The sequence below is a fragment of the Ovis canadensis genome, chromosome 16, assembly GCF_042477335.2.
Source record: "Ovis canadensis isolate MfBH-ARS-UI-01 breed Bighorn chromosome 16, ARS-UI_OviCan_v2, whole genome shotgun sequence".
NCBI classification, from domain to species: Eukaryota; Metazoa; Chordata; class Mammalia; order Artiodactyla; family Bovidae; genus Ovis; species Ovis canadensis.
The window spans coordinates 17111956-17133010 of NC_091260.1; the positions used below are offsets into that span (position 1 = coordinate 17111956).

Below are 21055 nucleotides of genomic sequence, written 5' to 3' on the forward strand. Positions count from 1 at the left end.
CTCCACCAAACCCCTCCCCCAAACAAAAAGCAAGCAAAAAAGCCGCCACCACCAAAACCATTGGAACTAATAACAAACATAGGAAAGCTGCAGGATACAAAATCAACACACAACAAGTTGCATTTCTATACACTAATAACAAACAAACAGAAAGAGAAATTAAGAAAAATAATCCTATTTATAATTATAGCAAAAAGAAGAAAATACATAGGAATAATTTTAACCAGCAAGGTGAAAGACCTGTACACTGAAAACTGTAAGATGCTGGGGAAAGAAATGGAAGAAGACACAAATAAATGGAAAGATGCTCCATGCTCATTGATTAGAAATATTAATATGGTGAAAATGTCCATACTACCCAAAACAAACTTCAGGTTCAATGCAATCCCTAGCAAAGTTCCAATCCGAAAGTTTGTATGGAACCACGAAAGATGCTGAATAGCTAAAGCAATCTTGAAAGTAAACCAAAGCTAGAGGCATCACATGCCCTGATTTCAAACCATATTACAAAGCTATAGTAATAAATGTAGTATGATACTGGGAATAAAAACAAACACACAACCAGATTGATGCAACAGAATAGAGAGCTCAGAAATGAGCCCATACATGGTATACGGTCAATTTGTTGTTGTTCAGTTGCTAAGCTGTGTGTGACTCTTTGCAACCCCATGGACTATAGCAGGCCAGGCTACAGTCCTCCACTATCTCCCAGAGTTTGCTCAAATTCACGTCCGTTGAGTTAGCGGTGCTATCTAACCATCTCATCTCTGCTGCTCTCTTCTCCTTTTGCCTTCAATATTTCCCAGCATCAGGGTCTTTTCCAATGAGTCAGCTCTTCCCATTAGGTGGCTAAAGCACTGGAGCTTCAGCAACAGTCCTTCTGATGAATATTCAGGGCAACTTCCTTTAGGATTGACTGGTTTGATCTCCTTGCAGTCCAAGGGACTCTCTAGAGTCCTCTCCAGTAAATGATTGAAATGGTAAATTTTGTGTTATGTGTATTTTACCCTTACCTTTCCTCTTTGGCAACCGTTAAGTTGGTTTTCTAGGTTAATGAGTCTATTTCCGTAAATAAGTTCATTTGTAACATTTTTTTAGATTCTGTATGTAATATATGATATTTGTCTTCCCTGATTTTTAAGTGTACACTTCAGAGGTATTGCGTGCATTCACACTATACAAACAATATACAGTGAATTTACACACATAACATACAGTGAAAGTAGCTTAGCAAGTCCATGTCACAGCAGCAAGGACGGGGCCTGGTTTTCAATCCTCTTCAAGGACGCACAGCAGCTCTACCTATTTCCCCAGGTGCACAAGTGCTGCCCGAGGCATCTTGACCCTTCCAAGAGGTACTTCCACTGGCTCTCCAAGCGAACATTTTTATGGTCCCGAGATAAACACAGGGAGGAAAATCAGCAAACCTGCAGCTCTTGCAAACTGAAGACCAACTTGGCCTGTTTACTCTGCCAAAGATAGTAACTAACACACAGTGTCCAAGCCAGAGTTCTCAGATGGATGCATCGTGGTGGAGCATAAACTCAACTTAATACAGTGAAATGCTGAATAGCCATTAAACTCTAGAATCTACAGCAGCATTTTCCAAAGTGTGTTCTGTGAGATGTCCATAAATGTTCAGTTCAGTTCAGTTCAGTCGCTCAGTCGTGTCCAACTCTTTGCGACCCCATGAATTGCAGCACGCCAGGCCTCCCTATCCATCACCAACTCCCAGAGTTCACTCAGATTCACGTCCATCGAGTCAGTGATGCCATCCAGCCATCTCATCCTCTGTCGCCCCCTTCTCCTCCTGCCCCCAATCCCTCCCAGCATCAGAGTCTTTTCCAATGAGTCAACTCTTCGCATGACGTGGCCAAAGTACTGGAGTTTCAGCTTTAGCATCATTCCTTCCAAAGAAATCCCAGGGCTGATCTCCTTCAGAATGGACTGGTTGGATCTCCTTGCAGTCCAAGGGACTCTCAAGAGTCTTCTCCAACACCACAGTTCAAAAGCATCAATTCTTCGGCACTCAGCTTTCTTCACAGTCCAACTCTCACATCCATACATGATCACTGGAAAAACCATAGCCTTGACTAGACAGACCTTTGTTGGCCAAGTAATGTTTTTGCTTTTGAATATGCTATCTAGGTTGGTCATAACTTTTCTTCCAAGGAGTAAGCATCTTTTAATTTCATGGCTGCAGTCACCATCTGCAGTGATTTTGGAGCCCAGAAAAATAAAGTCTGACACTGTTTCCACTGTTTCTCCATCTATTTCCCATGGAGTGATGGGACCAGATACCATGATCTTCGTTTTCTGAATGTTGAGCTTTAAGCCAACTTTTTCACTTTCCTCTTTCACTTTCATCGAGAGGCTTTTTAGCTGCTCTTCACTTTCTGCCATAAGGGTGGTGTCATCTGCATATCTGAGGTGATTGATATTTCTCCCAGCTATCTTGATTTCAGCTTGTGTTTTTTCCAGTCCAGCCTTTCTCATGATGTACTCTGCATATAGGTTAAATAAGCAGGGTGACAATATACAGCCTTGATGCACTCCTTTTCCTATTTGGAACCAGTCTGTTGTTCCATGTCCAGTTCTAACTGTTGCTTCCTGACGTGCATACAGATTTCTCAAGAGGCAGGTCAGCTGGTCTGGTATTCCCATCTCTTGAAGAATTGTCCACAGTTTATTGTGATCCACACAGTCAAAGGCTTTGGCATAGTCAATAAAGGAGAAGGCAATGGCACCCCACTCCAGCACTCTTGCCTGGAAAATCCCATGGGCGGAGGAGCCTGGTAGGCTGCAGTCCATGCGGTCGCAAAGAGTTGGACACGACTGAGCGACGTCACTTTCCCTTTTCACTTTCATGCATTGGAGAAGGAAATGGCAACCCACTCCAGTGTTCTTGCCTGGAGGATCCCAGGGATGGGGGAGCCTGGTGGGTTGCCGTCTATGAGGTCGCACAGAGTCGGATACGACTGAAGTGACTTAGCAGCAGCAGCAGCAGCAGCAGTTTTTCTGGAACTCTCTTGCTTTTTCCATGATCCAGCAGATGTTGGCAATTTGATCTCTGGTTCCCCTGCCTTTTCTAAAACCAGCTTGAACATCCGGAAGTTCATGGTTCACGTATTGCTGAAGCCTGGTTATGTGAAAAAAATTCTGTTATGAAACACAGTTTGTCACACTGGATTAAACAGGTTCAACAGCGTCTTTACTGCAGTCTTCTGAGAGCCATGCTGGTGTGTTACCTGGATTCCAAGTGGGGAGCCTTGGAGAACACTCATGCAAGTGTTTGCCAAGTGAACCTGACCACACAGGATCATGCTTTTTCAGGATCATGTGAAGGACTGATGTTTCAAAAACCCACTTTGGAAAAACTTTCATTTAGAGAAAAGGAGATCCAACCAGTCCATTCTGAAAGAGATCAGCCCTGGGATTTCTTTGGAAGGAATGATGCTGAAGGTAAAACTCCAAAACTTTGGCCACCTCACATGAAGAGTTGACTCATTGGAAAAGACTCTGATGCTGGGAGGGATTGGGGGCAGGAGGAGAAGGGGACGACAGAGGATGAGATGGCTGGATGGCATCACTGACTCGATGAACGTGAATCTGAGTGAACTCTGGGAGTTGGTGATGGACAGGGAGGCCTGGGGTGCTATGATTCATGGGGTCGCAAAGAGTCGGACATGACTGAGTGACTGAACTGAACTGAACTGAATAAAATAGGAAATGGATATACACCCAGCCAGGGGTCAGCAACCTGTAGCCTTTGGGCCTACATCCAGCTGCTTTTTTCACAGAATTAAGAATAACTTTTACATGTTCAAATGGCTCCATTTTAAACAGTTATGTAAGTCCTTGGATAATATTCTGGTTTTGCATTTTGGTTTCCAGAGCCCCATATATTTACTATCTGGCTCTTTAAGAAAAAGTCTTTCAACTCATGTACTAGGCAATGAAAATATTTAAAGAATGTTCATTGTTTTTGACTCTTCATAGAAGCAGTAATGATTATGATGTCCTGTTAGAAGTGCCTACTGTGTGTGAGGCATGTTGTTGTTTAGTTGCTAAGTCGTGTCCAGCTCTTTGCAACCCCATGAACTGTAGCCCACCAGGCTCCTCTATCCGTGGGATTTTCCAGGCAGGAATACTAGAATGGGTTGCTATTTCCTTCTCCAGAGGATCTTCCCAATGCAGGGATCAAACTTGCATCTCCTACCTCGCAGGAGGATTCTTTTCCACTGAGCCACCTGGGAAGCCCTGTGCGAGGCATGTATTATTCCATTAATCGCCACAACTCTGTGAGAGAGGCATTATGGTCTGCGTTTTACAGATGAGAAAGCTGAGTATCAGAGGATGGTGGTGAGGAGACAGAACTCAAACCCAGGTCCAACTCCAAAGTCAGTCACGGTTCCTATGTCAGTGGTTTGCAAAGTAGGGTCCGCGTATTCCAGGGGGACAGAAAGACAAACCACTGGAGCACAGAGGAAAACTAGATCTTTTCATTTCACGTAGTTTTAACTTACCCTTCACTTTAAAATTTGAGTATCTATTTTATTATACTATGTCATAATTATTACAACAATCAGCTAAAACTAGCCGAAATCAGTAGCGAGTAGACAGTTTTTCAGGACCCTCATAATTTGTTTCCCTTTCTCCTTACCTGAGTTCAGAAGTAGCCAAGAGAGACAGAGGGATCCAGGGACCGGAGAACGAAATGCCACCTTTCCTCTTGAGAGAGCCGTGGGAGAATCTGCTTAGGTGAGGCGTGTGGCGGTTAATGGGCTTCCTAAGGCTGAATTTCGGAAATAGCCATGTCCCTTGATCCAGTCACAGGCACCCCTGAAAAGCGCAGGATGGCTTCTGTGGGGGCCCCTGAACTAGTAAGCCTCCCACTGACAGAGGAAGAGAGGAAGAGCTACTCCCTGAAGACAGCAGTCCCCACGCAGGATGGGGGTGCTGAGCTACGCACGCCTGGCTCCTGCACTCCTAAGTATCAATCTTCTATATCATTCCCTCCTCTTCTATAGGGAGAGGGGAGAAGCGAGAGCCAGAGCAGTATGCTAATTGAGCTCTCCCTTCCTGTAGGAAGGAACCCCAGGCACAGGGTGTGAGAATTTTCCACCTAACAATATTGTACATCAGGGGTCCCCAGCCTCCGGTATGTAATGCTTGATGATCTGAGATGGAACTGATGAAGGAATAATAAATTGCACAATAAATGTAATAGGCTTGAATCATCCCCAAACCATCCCCCACACTCTGCGGTCCATGGGAAAATTGTCTTCCACCGAACAGGTCCCTGGTGCCAAAAAAGAAAGGGACCCCTGTTGTACATGATATATTTATTTAGTGATATATGTTTTTATATTATTAATATTGCATTTGTGCTAAATATTTTTCTATCAATATACCATCAGGCATACAATGAAAACCATCTGAAGACCACTATTCTATACTAGACTGTACGTGTGTGGCTAAAGTTCCCTGCAGTTGAACGTGAAACAGAGAACACAGTTTATTGTAGGATCTGGGCCTCCTGGGTCTTAAGAGGAGATGAATCTGGACTTTACTGACTTGCTTTTGAATGCTCTGAACACTGCCACTAATTTACAGGTCTCTGAAGGAAAACTTGTTTATGAGCTAGAAAACAAATTCCATTTCCGGAGGCTGTTTTCTGAAGTTTCCTACTTGAGTGGTGATCTTGCTATGGGGAAATCCACTCGGAGAGCTCCAAGTTAGACCAATAGCAAATAGGAAGCCTTGAAGTTCGTGGGTCCACATCACAGTGCTGTGAGTGCCAGCACTGAAGCCTGGGCTGCAGGCAGGGGTGGAGTTACAGCTGAATTAGGAGGGATCGGCTTGAGCTCAGAACTCAAGGTGGAGATGAAATGTAAAATTTGACCTTTTCCAGCATTTATGACATGAAATAGTACTCTTGCTAGATGCCTTGCGGTTTCAGCCTAGTACAGCTGAAGAACTAGCTATAAATAAACCCCCTCTCAGATAGTCATACTACGTTTTTACACAAGGAGCTTCTAAAAGTTCTGCAAAAAAAAAAAAAAAAAAAAGAATAAAACGAATAACCTCCACACCAAACAAAAACTGAATAACTTAATTTTACCAAGCAATTCTCAAATGAATGTGTTCACAGGACACTTATTTCATTATGCGTTGACATTTGTTTTGGAGAGCACACTTTGGAAAATGCTGAATGGAAAAATTATAGATTTGGGGGTTGTTGGCTTTATTCCATTAAGGAGCCATAGATCCAAGGTCATCCTTATTTTAGCTGTGACAATCTGTGAACAACTTCTCAGACTATGAATTTCCTCATCTATAAAATGGGTATAATTCCTACCTAGAAGAATTGCAGTGAAGATTGAAGAGATAATATGTACAAGGTAACTAGCCCAGGTGGCGTTAGTGGTAAAGAATCCACCTACCAAGGCAGGAGACACAAGAAATGTGGGTTCAGGTGGGGAAGATCCCCTGGAACATGAAATGGCAACCTGCTCTAGGATTCTTGCCTAGAAAATTCCATGAGAAGAGGAGCCTGGTGAGCTACAGTCCATGGGGTTGCAGAGTTGGACACGACTGAGCACGTGGACTCACAACCAGACAATAGCATGTACTCAACAAAAAGCAGCCCTTTCCCCTTAATTGCGTTAGGTTTTGGAAACAGAAAGTAGTTCTTGAGTATGATTTTGAATCCAGGAAAGAATTACATCAGGATAAGAAATGTGCCTAGGTTAGCATTTGGGAGGAGACATACTATGGGGTAAAAAAGTCAGTTTTAGGGTCAGACATGCCATGTACTAGCTATGCGAGACCTTCAGCCAGTGTCTTCACCCTCCTGAAACTTAGCACCTTCCCAGGTGTGAAATGCAGGTATCTACTTCATGGAGCATTCTGAGGATGAAATGAAAGTGTAGGCAATGTGCCCCCAGGTCTGGCACACAGCAAATGCTCAGAAAAATAATGGTGACATGATCACATTAGTATGAAGCACCATTTTTGAACACTTATACAATGCCAGGCAAGCAGCTGAGTTTGGACATTTCTTCAGAGTGCAGCATGCAGACCGTTTCCTCACAATATACTTAAAAGTTTTTTTTATTTGGCTGCACCAGGTCTTAGTCGCAGTACGCGGGACCTTAGATCTTTAGTTGTGGCATGTGAACACTTAGTTGCTACGTGTGGCGTCCAGTTCCCTGACCAGGGATCAACCCCAGGCTCCCTGCATTGGGAACACAGTCTTAACCACTGGGAAGTCCCACACTGTGCTTTTAAAGGATGCAGATTCCTGCTGATTCTGACCTTCAGGGGGTGCAGCCCAGGCATGCAGACTTTGGCAAGCTCCCTGACTAAACCTTCTGGTCACCGAAATTTGAGAACTGGTGACTGGGAGGCATGGGGGTTGCAAGATGATGAGGTGTCACACCTGGAGCAGATGGACATGAGCTAGAGAAAGAATGGGAAGAGTGGCCCCTCAACATGAGCTTTACCCCCGAGCTCACCATGGCCCCTTGGAGTGTTTGCAGCTGTGGGTGAGCGGGCTCGTGCTTGGCGTGGCATTCCTGCAACAGGAGAGGAGGACTGGTGAGTGTGCCAGTGCCAAGGCAGACCTGAAGGAGGGGAATGGGTAAGAGACCCCCGAGAGACAAAGCTGTAACTCCTGACCAGTTCCCATCCCAAGCTATGAGGCTCTGGGGCCGCTGCGCGCCTGCCCCGGGAAGCCATGCCATAGTCATTAGCAGTTATACTCTTGTGACTAAGCCATCCTGGTTTGGAAGATTTGGGAGAAAATGCTCCTTGGGGAAGCGGGGAGGGGAAGGAGTAGGGGGTAAACCACATGACTTTTCTATGGGAATGAAGATGATTCTTAAGTAAGGTGCACCAGATTACTGCTTTAGACTGTTTCCTCCAAGGTGGGATGAATACTGTATATAAACCCTCCCCCTTGAAGTTCTTCTGTGCAGGGACTCTGCTTGGTTCCATTCTTCCGTTCTTAGGAAGGTGGGTGGTTGTGTCCTTTTGTTTAAAGATTCACCTGGGACCAAGGAGGCTCCACACTGGTGGTTGGCCTTTCCTTAGCTCAGCCCTTGGGAAAGTCCAACAGGCAATGCTCTCTGCCTCCCAGGAGCAAGTGGCCTGGGCAGTCCTAACCCTGGCTACACCCACCATCTCCCTGTCCATCAGCAGTCAATGCCAGAGAGAGGTCCAAGCTCCCTGGACACATAAAGTTTTCCATCTTTGGACACCGGGCCAAATGGAGGAGACACCCAGCAAATACAAGGACACGTTCTCTTGGTTTCTGAATACTGCAGTTAAAAGAATCAAAGTGCACAAGAGCCCAAAGAGAAGTCATCCCTATTTCTGAGCAATGCCCAAACCGAGCTCACACAGACTTCTTTCTGATCTTCGAATCCAGGCCAAGATGTGAGGGCACAAAGCTACTCACCCTTTCTTCAGCCAAATAAAATCCATAGACACATCTTCACAATGAAGCTTGAAACCAGTCAAGCACTCTTTTTTATTAAAAAAAAAAAGAAAGAAAAGAAAGAGTCTAATGGTAAAGTATATAGTTTATACATGCTACAGCTAATTCATTGTTCATCACCCCTCCCCCTCACATTATATATGCTCACGTATTTTTTTTTGTGTTAAAAGGAAACAAAGACCACCACCAGAAGTTGTCAGCTTGCCACGGGTGCGAGGAGTGCTGAGATACCCGGAGACCTCCAGCATCATCCTGGGAGCGGACACCAGGCGGTGGGCAATGCTATCAGTGCCCACTGTTCTGGAGGCATGCCAGAAACAGCCCCGTTACTCGGTGGCTTCCTGAAGCAGGGAACGCGGGCTGTAGCCAGGGCGCCCACTGTGTCATTACCCCGGGAAGGAAGGGGGCGTGGCTATTAACAATCTCTTGGGCACAATGGCATAGACAGGCACACACCGGGCTAAAATACAGACACCTTTAGTTGTGTTAGAATTGCTTATTGCTGGAGTAAGCCTGGCGGGGGGCACCTCCTTTCGCATGTTTATAAAGGCCCGAAAGTGAAGGATGCTGGCTGTGGCACTGGGTTTGGTCTCTTCAAGGACAACAGACGTCGAGTCCCTTGTCCCCGAGGGGAGCCAAAAAGGCTGACTTTGGAGTAGATAAAAGTGGGAGAGAAGGCAGGGTGCTGACACGCAATGGGTGGCTTGAAACTTGGCAAGGTAGCACCAGAAAGCAGACGTTACCCCCACGGGGCTGGAGGGTACAGCCTACGGCTGGACCACTCTGGAGCCCACTCGTTTTAACCCTGCGACTCCACAGCTCTGTGATCTTCACAGGCTGAGGCGCATCTGGACGCGAGCTTAGCCGTCAGGAGCAATTCCTGCAGGCCGAGGGAGGGCTCTCCGCACCCTCAGGCCTCAGTGCCAGCCCGTCTCCTCCTCTTTCAGGCCCCACGGTCTGACGACAGGTCATCTTTGGTCTATGGTATGTATGGCTGTTTGCAGCAGGGCCCTGAAGGGGGGGCCTGGACAATCGAGGAGGGGACAAGACTGCCACACGTGACTCAGGCTGTTTTGTGTCCAATGTCACAGCCCAAAGTGAAGGCGAGACCTCCCAGAGAGCAGCCCAAGACTCGGAAACAGAGGACGGGAGCTGAGCCGGGCCATGCACGCTCCTGTTCCTGATGATGTTGACCTGCCAGCTATTTGAGGGCAGGAGCCATTTCTTCTCCATCCCACTCAGTACAAACTGAATAAATACTAGACTGTCCCATCTCTCAGCCTAAGCAGAGGGCCTTCCAAACTTTGGGGAGATTTGGCACTGGTCCTTTAATGTGGCAAGTTTGTTTTCCTACATTCTACTTGATGAGGAAATCCCCAGTGGGCCCAGAAACGTTTTAAGGCCAAGAGCTTGGCCTAAGAAACCAATCACAGGGAGAGGCTGTGTGGAGGACGCCCAACACCTACGGGCAGCCTGGCAGGGCTCCAGCTGCAGCCTAGCTCTCCCCAAGTCTCATCCTGAGACTAGGACGTAAAGCCATCAGATGGCAAATAAATTCAGAATAAAAAACTCAAGCAAAGGCTTATTTTATCAAGCAGTGGTCCTAAAACTCAGTTTTCCCCAAAGATTTAGTGTTACCACGAGCTGTAGTTTTGCCCTAGGATGTAAGATAAAATAGCCATCCCAAGGATGCCTGTCTTTTCTGGACTGGCATTTGGCCTGTGACCTACTGACATCTGTGATTGTGGGGCCGGGGAGGAAAAATCTGAATTAAGAGGGAGGGTAACTGCTTCCCTGAAAGCATCATCAACATTTCACTGCTGATGGCAAAGGAAAGGTCATGGGCCCTGGGGAGAAAAATTCCCAGATTCAAGTCTTGGCTTGGTCACTGTTTGGATGACACGGGGCACGTGACTTCATCCTCTGAACCCCAACGTTCTCACTGCAGACTGGGGTGACCCTATGCACCTCACAGGGCTGAAGAGAGGAGGGTGATAAAGGAGGGAGTGTTGAGCACCGGTAACCTGCCTGGCACTCAGCACGGCAGATACTCCTATGGCCCCACGCCATTCCTATGACATGTGCCGCGGTGGGGACTCCAGGTCCAGGAAGTTACCTTTGTTCCAGCAAAGGCTCACAGAGTGGTGGCTACAGTCATGGTGTGAACCTAGGTCGCCAGGTGAGGACAGCGAGGGAGCGCCCCTAGCCACTGGGACCACCCCTTGCAGCTGCCTGGGGAAGTGCCGTCACTGTGATAGGAAGAGCTGGAGAGATGAGACTCAGGCTACAGAAGCATCCTCGAGAAAGAATGGTGAAGAGGGAGGAGTGTGGCTTTAGTACCTTCAGTTCATGCCAGAATAATAGTAAAAAGGCGGATTCTTTCAAGTGCAGGGAAAACTTTCTGCCCTGGGAAAGGGAGAGGCGGTCCTTCCCACCTAGCTGACCCCTGGGAGGAGGAGATGAGGTCAAAGACAAACCCCTTCAGTGGAATCTGCACACAAGAACCCAAGCTCTTCACAGCCAGGCATGGAGCCACCCACGGCCTGGCCTTTACTCAACGCCTGGCACATAGTAGGTGCTCACAAAATAGTAGAAAAGTTTCATGAACGCAGAGAAAGAATTGGAAAAAAAAATTGAGAGTTGCATCTTTTGAAAGGTAGTCAAATCCTACATAACAGCTTCACAAATGGTGTTTAAACCAACGTGGGTCAAAAACTCAGGGAAGCATGCTACAGGGCCTCCCCCCAGATGAGGGGACCTTGGAGGGTGGACGGCCCTCTCCCGTTCTCCCTCCTGCCCCTGGCTGCTTCTGACCCCCCCAGAGTTCTGGGCACAGGGCCAAGAGGCAAGCTTGGAGGTTCCTGCAAGGGAACCTTGGAGCCCTGCCCCAGACTCTGGGGTGTGGGATGTGCAGACCTGCTGAAGGAAGGAATAAGGATGCTACTGTGGGTCAGGGGAGGCTCCTTCTCCTGCAGCAGCGTCCACAGCCCACACAGCAGTGGGCGGGGGGGAATGGGAGTCGGGGGAGAGCATAGAGGACTGTCTGCACGTCAGTCCTTGGCCCTGCGAGCAGCCCCCAGGAGGCCACAAGAGCATGGCAGCAGATGACGGCTCCGAGTCAGAGCCTCTGGGGCAGGACGGGGCTACTTCCCGCCCTGCAGAGAAGGGGGTAGAGGGCGTGTGCTGCCCTCACGTTGTTCCCCAGCCCAGGCAAGCTGGGCCACAGGCTGTGGGCTAGGAGCCAGAAACCCTGGGTCCTGATTCTTGTTCTGTAGTGTAACTGTGCCTCTGTGTGCCTCAGTGAACCACATCAGTCAAATGGGTGCAAGGGCTGCCCTGGGTTGTTTCCCGCAAGAACACAGAGAGGGCGGGTGCGTGGAAAAAGAAGAAAAGGAAGGAAACTACTCTCCGAGAACCAGAGAGCAGCAGGAAGCAGCAGCGGAGAGAGACAGAAGGCTCTGCCTGGCCCCTGGGCCCCCCATGGGGCTACTGCTTAACTCTGCTCAGTCTGCTGAAGATCCAGCTGCTAGCCCTGGAGCCACTGGGGTCCCTTGGGACTGGCATGTGAGACCACCTTGGCTCCCCTTGCTTCATCAGCTCTATCCCCCGGGGGGCACCAGCACAAGAGCAGGAAGCAGGGCTCCGTGGCAACACCAGGGTACTGGGCAGCCCCTGGGTGGTGCAGCTGTGGGGGCTCAGGGGAGCCTTCAGCAGATGCCACAAGGGATTGGAGGGGTGGTGGGAGGGGGAGCAGCCACGTGGCCCCCTGACGCACACCCAGGGCAGCCCGCCGGCATCTCCCTCTCCCCTGCCTGGTTGGCTCTCACAGGGCACAGGCATGGAAGTCAGGCCAGCCTAGACTCACACCCCCTTCCCTCCTCTTCCCAGCTAGTGTGCCCTTGGGCACACCGAACCCCAGTTTCTCATCTATAAAACAGGTACACTGGATCAGAGAGGGCTATTGTGAGGGCTCCACATGAAGGGAAAGTGCCAAGTACAGTGTTTGGCACAAATTAGCTACTCAGCAAAGAGGAGTTCACAGGGGGTGTGCCCTGTGAATGGTCCCCTTTCTCAAACAAACTGAGATTCTTGCACTAGGGAGGCAGAAGTGAAAGGCCCCCCAAAAGCAGACTGGGGACTCTTGTTTAAATGCCTTGGGTTGGACCAGAGTCTGCAGCAGGAAAGTGAAGCGTGCTTGCAGCTGGCCGCACTCCTCTAGAACTGATCAGGGTCCCAGCACAGAAGGGAGGATGGCTGGGTGGGCCTCCAGGCCTCATGCCTGGGGAAGCTGCATCTGCTTGAACCTGAGAGGCCCGGGGACCTGAGGCCTTGGGGAAGAGGACACCTCCCTGGAATCAGCAACGGAGCCGACTTCTACACGAGAAAGTTCTTTCTGGGACCAGGCATTTGGGAAGCAAGTGAATCAAGTCGCTGGACATGAATGAACTGGGTAGGAAGCTGGGGACGTTCTTAGGACTCTGTCTGATCCGAGCAACGAGACACCCTTTCTGCAGTTTCTCCAGATGATGGGTTCTGGTCCCAGAAGCCTCAGAGAGTCAGGGTCCCACTGCTGGGTGGGCAGCAAGCTGCTGGGCGGCAATGCCACTGGCCTTAAGGCAGGGATGTCGAGTCGAGAGAAAGGGGTGTGGCCTCAAAGCCTCCAGGGGATGCTACGATGGGAGGAATCACTCTCCACCCCAGGAAGAAACCACAGTATTCCATTCTTCCTTCCTTTGATGTTGCGTGGAGGATGATAAATTAAGAGGCATATTAAATATGTGGGTAAAGCCAGCAGGGACGCGCAAGACCTCCAGGCAGGAGAGGAGGCAGCTAGGGCTTCTTTCTGAGATAGTTGGAAGGAATCCACCCTTCCCAGGATGGGGCCCCGCTCTGGACCTGGCAGAACCACCAGCCGCTGCTGTTCTTTTCCCGGACCTCAAACACTGTTCCCTCCTGGAAGCCGCTGGTATCTTGGTCTCCTTCAAAGTTGGCCACGGCCACGTACAAGTCCTTCGGGCCGTCGGTGCTGGGGAAGGGGCCTGCAGCCACTTTCTCCTTGTTTTCTCCCATCTTGCCCATCATCCGTGGCCCCAGCCCACCTTTGCCTCGCATGTCATCCTGCCCCCCTGAGGAGTTGGAGAGAAAAGGTTTGGCTTTCGGGGGGACAAGCAGGGCCCGGCCCGGGGCAGGAGCTGCCTTGCCTTCGCTGCTCTCCCGCTGCGGCCCTCTGACCTCTGGAAGGGGCCCTCTGACCTCTGGAAGGGGCCTAGACGATGAGGAGGTTTTCTTAGGGGGTGGCGGTCTCCGAGGCGGGACCACAGGTCTCTGGAGGGAAGCCTCTTGGAGAGGGACCGGTGCACCCTTAGGCACAGGATCGGCAGTCTTGGCTGGCCTTGGAGGGGCTCTGCAGGGCGCCTCCTTTGGGCTGGGTCCCTCCTGCTTGCTCGTCCTGTCCTGGGCACGGCCAGGCCCCTCCCCTGGAGGGAAGCCACGACTGAAGGCCCCATCCTGGCCTCCTCCTGCCTGGAGGCTGCTCTCTCCATCTACAGAGGCCTTCTCCTGGGACTTGGCAGGCCTGAGCTTGCTCCGGAGGTTACAGATGTCCACTGGGTCTTCGCCCTGAGGTGGCTCTGTCCTGGGGGAAGGAGCTGGTTTTGGCCTAACCTGAGGTTTGGACTTCAAGAAAAGGTTCTGGGGAATGGCTTCCGGCTTCTCCTCCGGCGGGCCAGCTTTGGATCTGGAGACAGGTCGCAGGCTGGGCTTCTTCACCTCCTTGGCCAGCACTCTGTGGCCGCACTCCAGCCCCGTCTCGTTTTTCGGCTGGAACAACTTGCTTTTCTCAGGTTTGGGCTCCGCTTTCCTGCTGTCCCGGGCCGGCGGGGCGTGTTTGGCTGGGATCATTGGCAAGATCATGCCAGGTGGCTTGGGTGAAGAACCCCTGAACTGCTCCATCCTCTGCCGCTCCTGCAGTTCCCCTTCCGACTTGATGATGGATTCTTTCCGGGGAGGGAGGCTGGGTTTCTCCTCCAGGTCGGCGTCTGAGATCTCCTCGTAGCCTGCACACGAAGATGTGTCTGAAGATGCCTTCCTCAGCATCTCCTTTCCACCCTTCCAGTCTTTGGCCCACGGCGTCCCGGAGTCCCCCGCGCCGTGCGGGGCGTCGGGCAGGGGCCGGGAAGGGCCGCCAGCTTCACTGCCTGAGCTGTTCTCCGTTGCTGCTGTGTCCCCCAGCCGGAGCTGTGCCACCTCGCTGGGCAAGGGAGCCAGGAAGTTGGGTCTTGAGGCATTGCTAGTCTTCTTATACTTGTCAATGAAGGTCGCTGGGGCCCATCCCTCCTTATCTTCGATCTGAATGTACCACCAGCCGCTTAAGTTCTTCTCGATCACCTGAAAGGGAGGGCAGAGGAAAGCTCTAAGTAAGAATGGAGGCAGGGCTGGGGGCCAGGGTGGGCCGGGAGAACCCACGTGTGACTGAGGCTCTAGAATCAGAGACATTTCACATTTGGCAGGTTCCCAGACCGTATCTACGGGGCGGACCATCTATGGAGACCACTGTAAGAAGCATCTTACACAGGGGTAGGTGCCTGTCTACTTTAGGATTCCTCCCAAAAGCAGTCCTTGAGACATGAACTCTGGTGTAGGTAGGTAATTTGAGAGATGGTTGCAGGAAGCGGAAGTGAGGAAAGGGAGCGCCAGTTAGGAACAGGTCAAGGCTCTAGGCCAGTGGGGCTTAATCCAACAGGACCCTATGAGACACAGTGCAGAATCAGACATGGGGTGGGGACACTGACCTCCTGCCTCCTAGTCCCCCAGCACCTGGACATTAACCTCCCCCATTTCGGGGTGGTACCCTCAGGTGAGCACAGGGGGTGGAAAGCAGTCAGGGGGCGAGGATGCAGGGCAGGCCACCAGCAGTGTCTGCTAAAATTCTGAAGTGGTTCAAGACAAACCCCCAGTACAGCCCAAACTAGCCCTGATCCTTTGGTTGAGCACCAGACAAAGAAGCTGGCTGGTGTTTACAGGCATGGTGTATGAAAAACGTGCATCCTTAACTGTGGGAGTCACACCCGCTCACGTTTGGATACAGTGGAACCGATGCTGATGGAAGTTTAATAGACTCCCCTCTCATCTCTCTCTCCCTCTGGGACACACGCTCACTGACTGGAATGGTGGTAGAATCACTCATATTATCTAAGATCTTTCGTTTCCTGTCCCCTTTTTGTTTAGCACCATGTGGCTGCATTCACACGGGTGAAAGGTGTACATGCTCCATATTATGGGCCGCATTGAGGGCCCCCCCCCCCCCGCCATTCACACGCTAAGCCCTAACCTCCCTACCTTAGACCGTGACTCTATTTGAAAACAGAGATTTTAAAGAGGTAATTAGGTTAAAACGGGGTCGTTGGGGTGGGGTCGTGAATTGTTATCCTTATAAGAGGAGATTAGGACACAGCACATCAGCATGAGGGGAGACCATGTGTGAACCCAACGAGGTGACCGGCTGCGAACAAAGGAGAGGCTAAACCTGACACCTTGACCTTGAACATCCAGCCTTAAGAATACGAGAAAATAACACCTCTGCTGTTTAAACCAATCCGTCTGTGGTCTTGGTGAGGGTAGTTGGAGCAAACAAATACATAGCAATATGTCAGCAGGCTCTGTGCACCGGAGAGCTGACTAATCATTACAACTGCCAGAACACAGGGATTTTCACGCCACTGTACACTTGCAGAGCTGAGCCCCACGAGAGCTGAAGAACTCGCAGGGGCTCACACAGAATGTCAGGGGTGCAGATGGGAGTCAAAGGCTGGGGAACAGGCTCCAGAGCCCGAGTCCTTACCACCACCGGGCCCTGCCCTGGAGAGTGGACCCTGTTTGAGGGTGGGGAGGGAAATCGTGCCCGAGGTGAGAAACCGCCGAGGCTGAGGGCTGCGGGCGCAGTTCTGCCGTTGCACTCTGCCGCCCAGACCAGAGAGGAAGCGCAGCCACAGACGCAGCGCCGAGCAGAGGCCGGCTCAGTTCCTGCCGCCTGAACAGCCCCGGTCAGCCCCGGGCCTGAGACGCCGTGCCATGAAACAGAGAGGAGGGGAAGAACATCACACCCACGCGCAGGGTTTCCATGACGACCACACAAGGGCATGTGTGCAGCAGCCTTGGTAAAGGAGGGAAAATGCTACCTACTAGTAATTAAACTTCAGGGGAGAGCTCTGGGAGCGCAGCAGGCACGTGGCAGGCAGATACTTAACACGTCCCACTGGAGTCTCTCCAGGAAAGGGTAATGAGAAATGGAAGTCCTTTAGGTGCGGGTGGCCAGCATCTTTCCAACACATGCTAGCTCTGGTGATGATTACAGGTGATTCTTGGCGTACAAGTCATCGCTGGCACATCCGTAAATTTAAACTCTAAGCATGTGCATAAGCGGACAAAAACAGAACGGTAATCAAACTAATACATCAGGGAGGGTTTGCTAAGCGTACACTCTACCATGTACCGTGGCAGAAGCTCTAAACATTTTTGTTCTTTTTAGTTCTGTTGTTGTTAAAAGGTAATTTTATCATTTTTAAAAATTTACTTTTATTTATTTGACTGTACCGAGTCTTAGCCGTGGCATGCAGGATGCAGCATGTGAACTCTTAGTGGGGCCTGTGGGGTCTAGTTCCCTGACCAGGGGTGGAGCCCAGGCCCCCTGGACCACCAGGGAAGTCCCTGTGTATTTGTGCTCTTAATCATCATGTATGGCAGTTTTCATTTACTAGAGAGAAGCTAAGAGCTACTGTGAATACAGACAGACCTTGTTTTCTTGTGCTTCACTCAATTGGGCTCTACAGATACTGCATTTTTTTTTTTTTAAACAAATTGAAGGTCTGTGGCAACCCTGCATTGAGCAAGTCTATTGGTGCCATTTTTCAACAGCAGTTGCTCCCTTCATATCTTCCTGTCACATTTTGGTCATTCTCACTACAGGACTGGAAAAGGTCAGTTTTCATTCCAATCCCCAAAAAGGGCAATGCCAAAGAATGTTCAGACTACTGTGCAATTGCGCTTATCTCAGATGCTAGCAAGGTTATGTTCAAAATCCTTCAAGCTAGGCTTCATCTGTATGTGAGCTGAGAACTTGCAGATGTACAAGCCGGGTTTACAAAAGGCAGAGGAACCAAAGATCAATTTGCCAACATTCCTTGGATCATAGGGAAAGCTAGGGAGTTCCAGAAAAACACCTCTTTCTTTTTCAATGACAGGCTAACGTCTCTGACTGTGCACTTGTTGTGTGGGTTTGTGCTTAGCTGCTCAGTCCTGTCTGCCTCTCTGCCACCCTTTGGACTGTAGTCCACCTGGCTTCTCTGTCCATGGGAGTTTTCAGGCAAGGATACTGGACTAGGTTGCCATTTCCTCCTCCAGAGGATCTTCCTGACCCAGGGTTCGAACCCGCGACTCCTGTGTCTCCTGCATTACAGGTGGATTATTTACCCAGTGAGCCATCAGGGAAGCCTTTGACTGTGTGGATCACAACAAACTGGAAAATTCTTAAAGAGATGGGAACACGAGACCACCTTACCTGTTTCCTGAGAAATCTGTATGCAGATCAAGAAGCAACAGTAAAACTGAATATGGGACAACTAACTGGTTCAAAATTGGGAAAGGAGTATGACAAGGCTGTATACTGTCACCCTGCTTATTTAACTCATATGCAGAGGACATCATGCAAAATGCTGAGCTAGATGAAGCACAAGCTGGAATCAAGATTGCTGGGAGAGATATCAGCAACCTCAGGTATGTAGATAATACCACTCTAATGGCAGAAAGCGAAGAGGAACTAAAGAGTCTCTTGATGAGGGTGAAAGAGGACAGTGAAAAAGCTGATTAAAATTCAACATTCAAAAAACTAAGACGATGGCGTCCAGTCCCATCATTTCATGGCATGCAGGGAACAAATGGGCACAGTGACAGATTTTCTTCTCTTGGGCTCCAAAATCACTGTGGACAGTGACTGCAGCCGTGAAAATGAAAGACATATGTTCTTTGGAAGGAAAGCAATAACAAACCTAGACAGCATATTAAAAAGCAGAGACATCACTTTGCTAACAAAGGTCCATATAGTCAAAGCCATGGTTTTTCCAGTAGTCAGCACAAGCTGGAATCAAGATTGCCGGAAGAAATATCAATAATCTCAGATATGCAGATGACACCACCCTTATGGCAGAAAGTGAAGAGGAACTAAAAAGTCTCTTGATGAAAATGAAAGAGGAGAGTGAACAAGTTGGCTTAAAGCTCAACATTCAGAAAACAAAGATCATGGCATCTGGTCCCATCACTTCATGGGAAATAGATGGGGAAACAGTGGAAACAGTGTCAGACTTTATTGTTTTGGGGCCTCCAAAATCACTGCAGATGGTGACTGCAGCCATGAAATTAAAAGATGCTTACTCCTTGGAAGGAAAGTGATGACCAACTTAGATAGCATATTAAAAAGCAGAGACATTACTTTGCCAACAAAGGTCCGTTTAGTCAAGGCTATGGTTTTTCCAGTAGTCATGTATGGATGTGAGAGTTGGACTGTGAAGAAAGCTGAGCGCCGAAGAATTGATGCTTTTGAACTGTGGTGTTGGAGAAGACTCTTGAGAGTCCCTTGGACTGCAGGGAGATCCAACCAGTCCATTCTGAAGGAGATCAGCCCTGGGATTTCTTTGGAAGGAATGATGCTAAAGCTGAAACTCCAGTACTTTGGCCACGTCATGCAAAGAGTTGACTCTTTGGAAAAGACTCTGATGCTGGGAGGGATTGGGGGCAGGAGGAGAAGGGGACGACAGAGGATGAGATGGCTGGATGGCATCAATGACTCAATGGATGTGAGTCTGAGTGAACTCCAGGAGTTGGTGATGGACAGGGAGGCCTGGCATGCTGGGATTCATGGGGTCGCAAAGAGTCGGACACGACTGAGCGACTGAACTGAAGTACTGAAATGTACAGATGTGGGAGTTGGACTGTAAAGAAGACTGAGTGCTGAAGAATTCGTGCTTTCAAATTGTGGTGCTGGAGAGGATCTTGAGAATTGCTTGGACTGCAAGAAGGTCAAACCAGTCAATCCAAAAGGAAATCACCCTGAATATTCATTGGAAGGACTGACGCTGAAAGTGAAGCTCCAATGTTATGGCCTCCTGATGCCAATAGCTAATTCATGGAAAAGACCCTGATGCTGGGAAAGATTGAAGGCAAAAGGAGAAGGGGACAGCAGAAGATCAGATGGTTAGATAGCATCACTGACTCAGTGGACATGAATCTGAGCAAACTCAGGGAGATAGTGAAGGACAGGGGAGCCTGGGGGGCTGAAGACCATGGGGCTGCAAAGAGTCTGACAGGACTTAGTGACTGAACAATATCATATTTCAAACTTTTTCATTGTTATCATATGGGTAATGGTGATCTGTGATCAGTGATCTTTGATGTCATTGTTACAAACAGATTATGACTCACTGAAGTTTCAGATGACTGGTAACATTATTTTAAGCAATTATTTTTAAAATTAAAGTCTGCACATTTTTTTTAAGACATAATGCTTAATGGACTACAGTGTAGTGTCAACATAACATTTTTTTTTTTGGCTCTGTTTGGCATGTGGAATCTTAGTTCCCTGACTAGGGACTGAACCCACAGTCCCTGAAGTGGAAGCGTACAGCCCTAACCACTGGAGCACCAGGGAATTCAAACATATTTTTAATATGCACTGGGAAACCAACACATTCACGTGACTCGCTTTATTGTAATTTGGCTTTATAGTGGTAGTCTGGAGCTGCACCTGCAGTATCTCCAAAGTTGGCTTTAAAAGCAAATGCAAAATCACAAGAATGGAAATGAAAGAAAATAGCATGGACTTTAAAACAGGAGAGATCTAAGCTCAAATCCCAGCTCCAGCACTTCCTAGATATGTAACCTTGGACATTTACCTAACCTCTCTTTGTCGCAAACACATGTATAAAATGGGCTGAACATATCATCAACCTCTTGGGACTTCTGTGAAGATTAGTTATCAAGGATATGAGGGACCTGGCACAGATAAGTGCCTGTATCATCATATCATCATTAGTAAAACATGTCTTGAAGATACATAAACCACACAAAGAACTAAGGTATTCCTATAACTATACTGCTAGAATGCTGCGCTTCCACTAATGAATTCTGAACACTAAGAGGGTGTTGAATACAACCAGTAAGCAAAACTGAAAGAGAAGAAAACAAAGGATAACAGTGTTTATCACGTTAAGAGAAGAGTACCTGGTTAAACCAAAAACTTTAGGGACAACTATTTCTCACCTGAATCCTTCAAGTCACCACTGGCAGAACCTATGCCAACATCATAGAACAATTAAAGCAGAGAAGTTTCAAGGATGGGTTACATCTGTGCTTCTGGAAAAGAATGCTGGGTATGTGAGCTATTTATTGGCTTAGCTTGAGCAACAGCAGGCAGGATAAAAGCCAGAAACAAGAAAGGGGAAGGGTCTGCTTGAAGTGGGGGTGGGGCCTTGAAGGGAGACTCCCCAGCTCCCCAGAAAACCC

At 48.9% G+C, this 21055-nt stretch overlaps 1 protein-coding gene across 1 annotated transcript in view; it reads right to left on the bottom strand.

Moving 5' to 3' along the window:
* Positions 1-8499: 8499 nt before the first annotated feature.
* SH3PXD2B (SH3 and PX domains 2B) overlaps positions 8500-21055 on the bottom strand; it is a 122458-nt gene continuing 109902 nt past the window's right edge. Inside the window, exon 13 of the mRNA XM_069556057.1 lies at positions 8500-14890. Within this exon, the coding sequence (XP_069412158.1) occupies positions 13334-14890 (1557 nt within the window). The 3' untranslated portion in view covers positions 8500-13333. The remainder of the gene's footprint in view (positions 14891-21055) is intronic.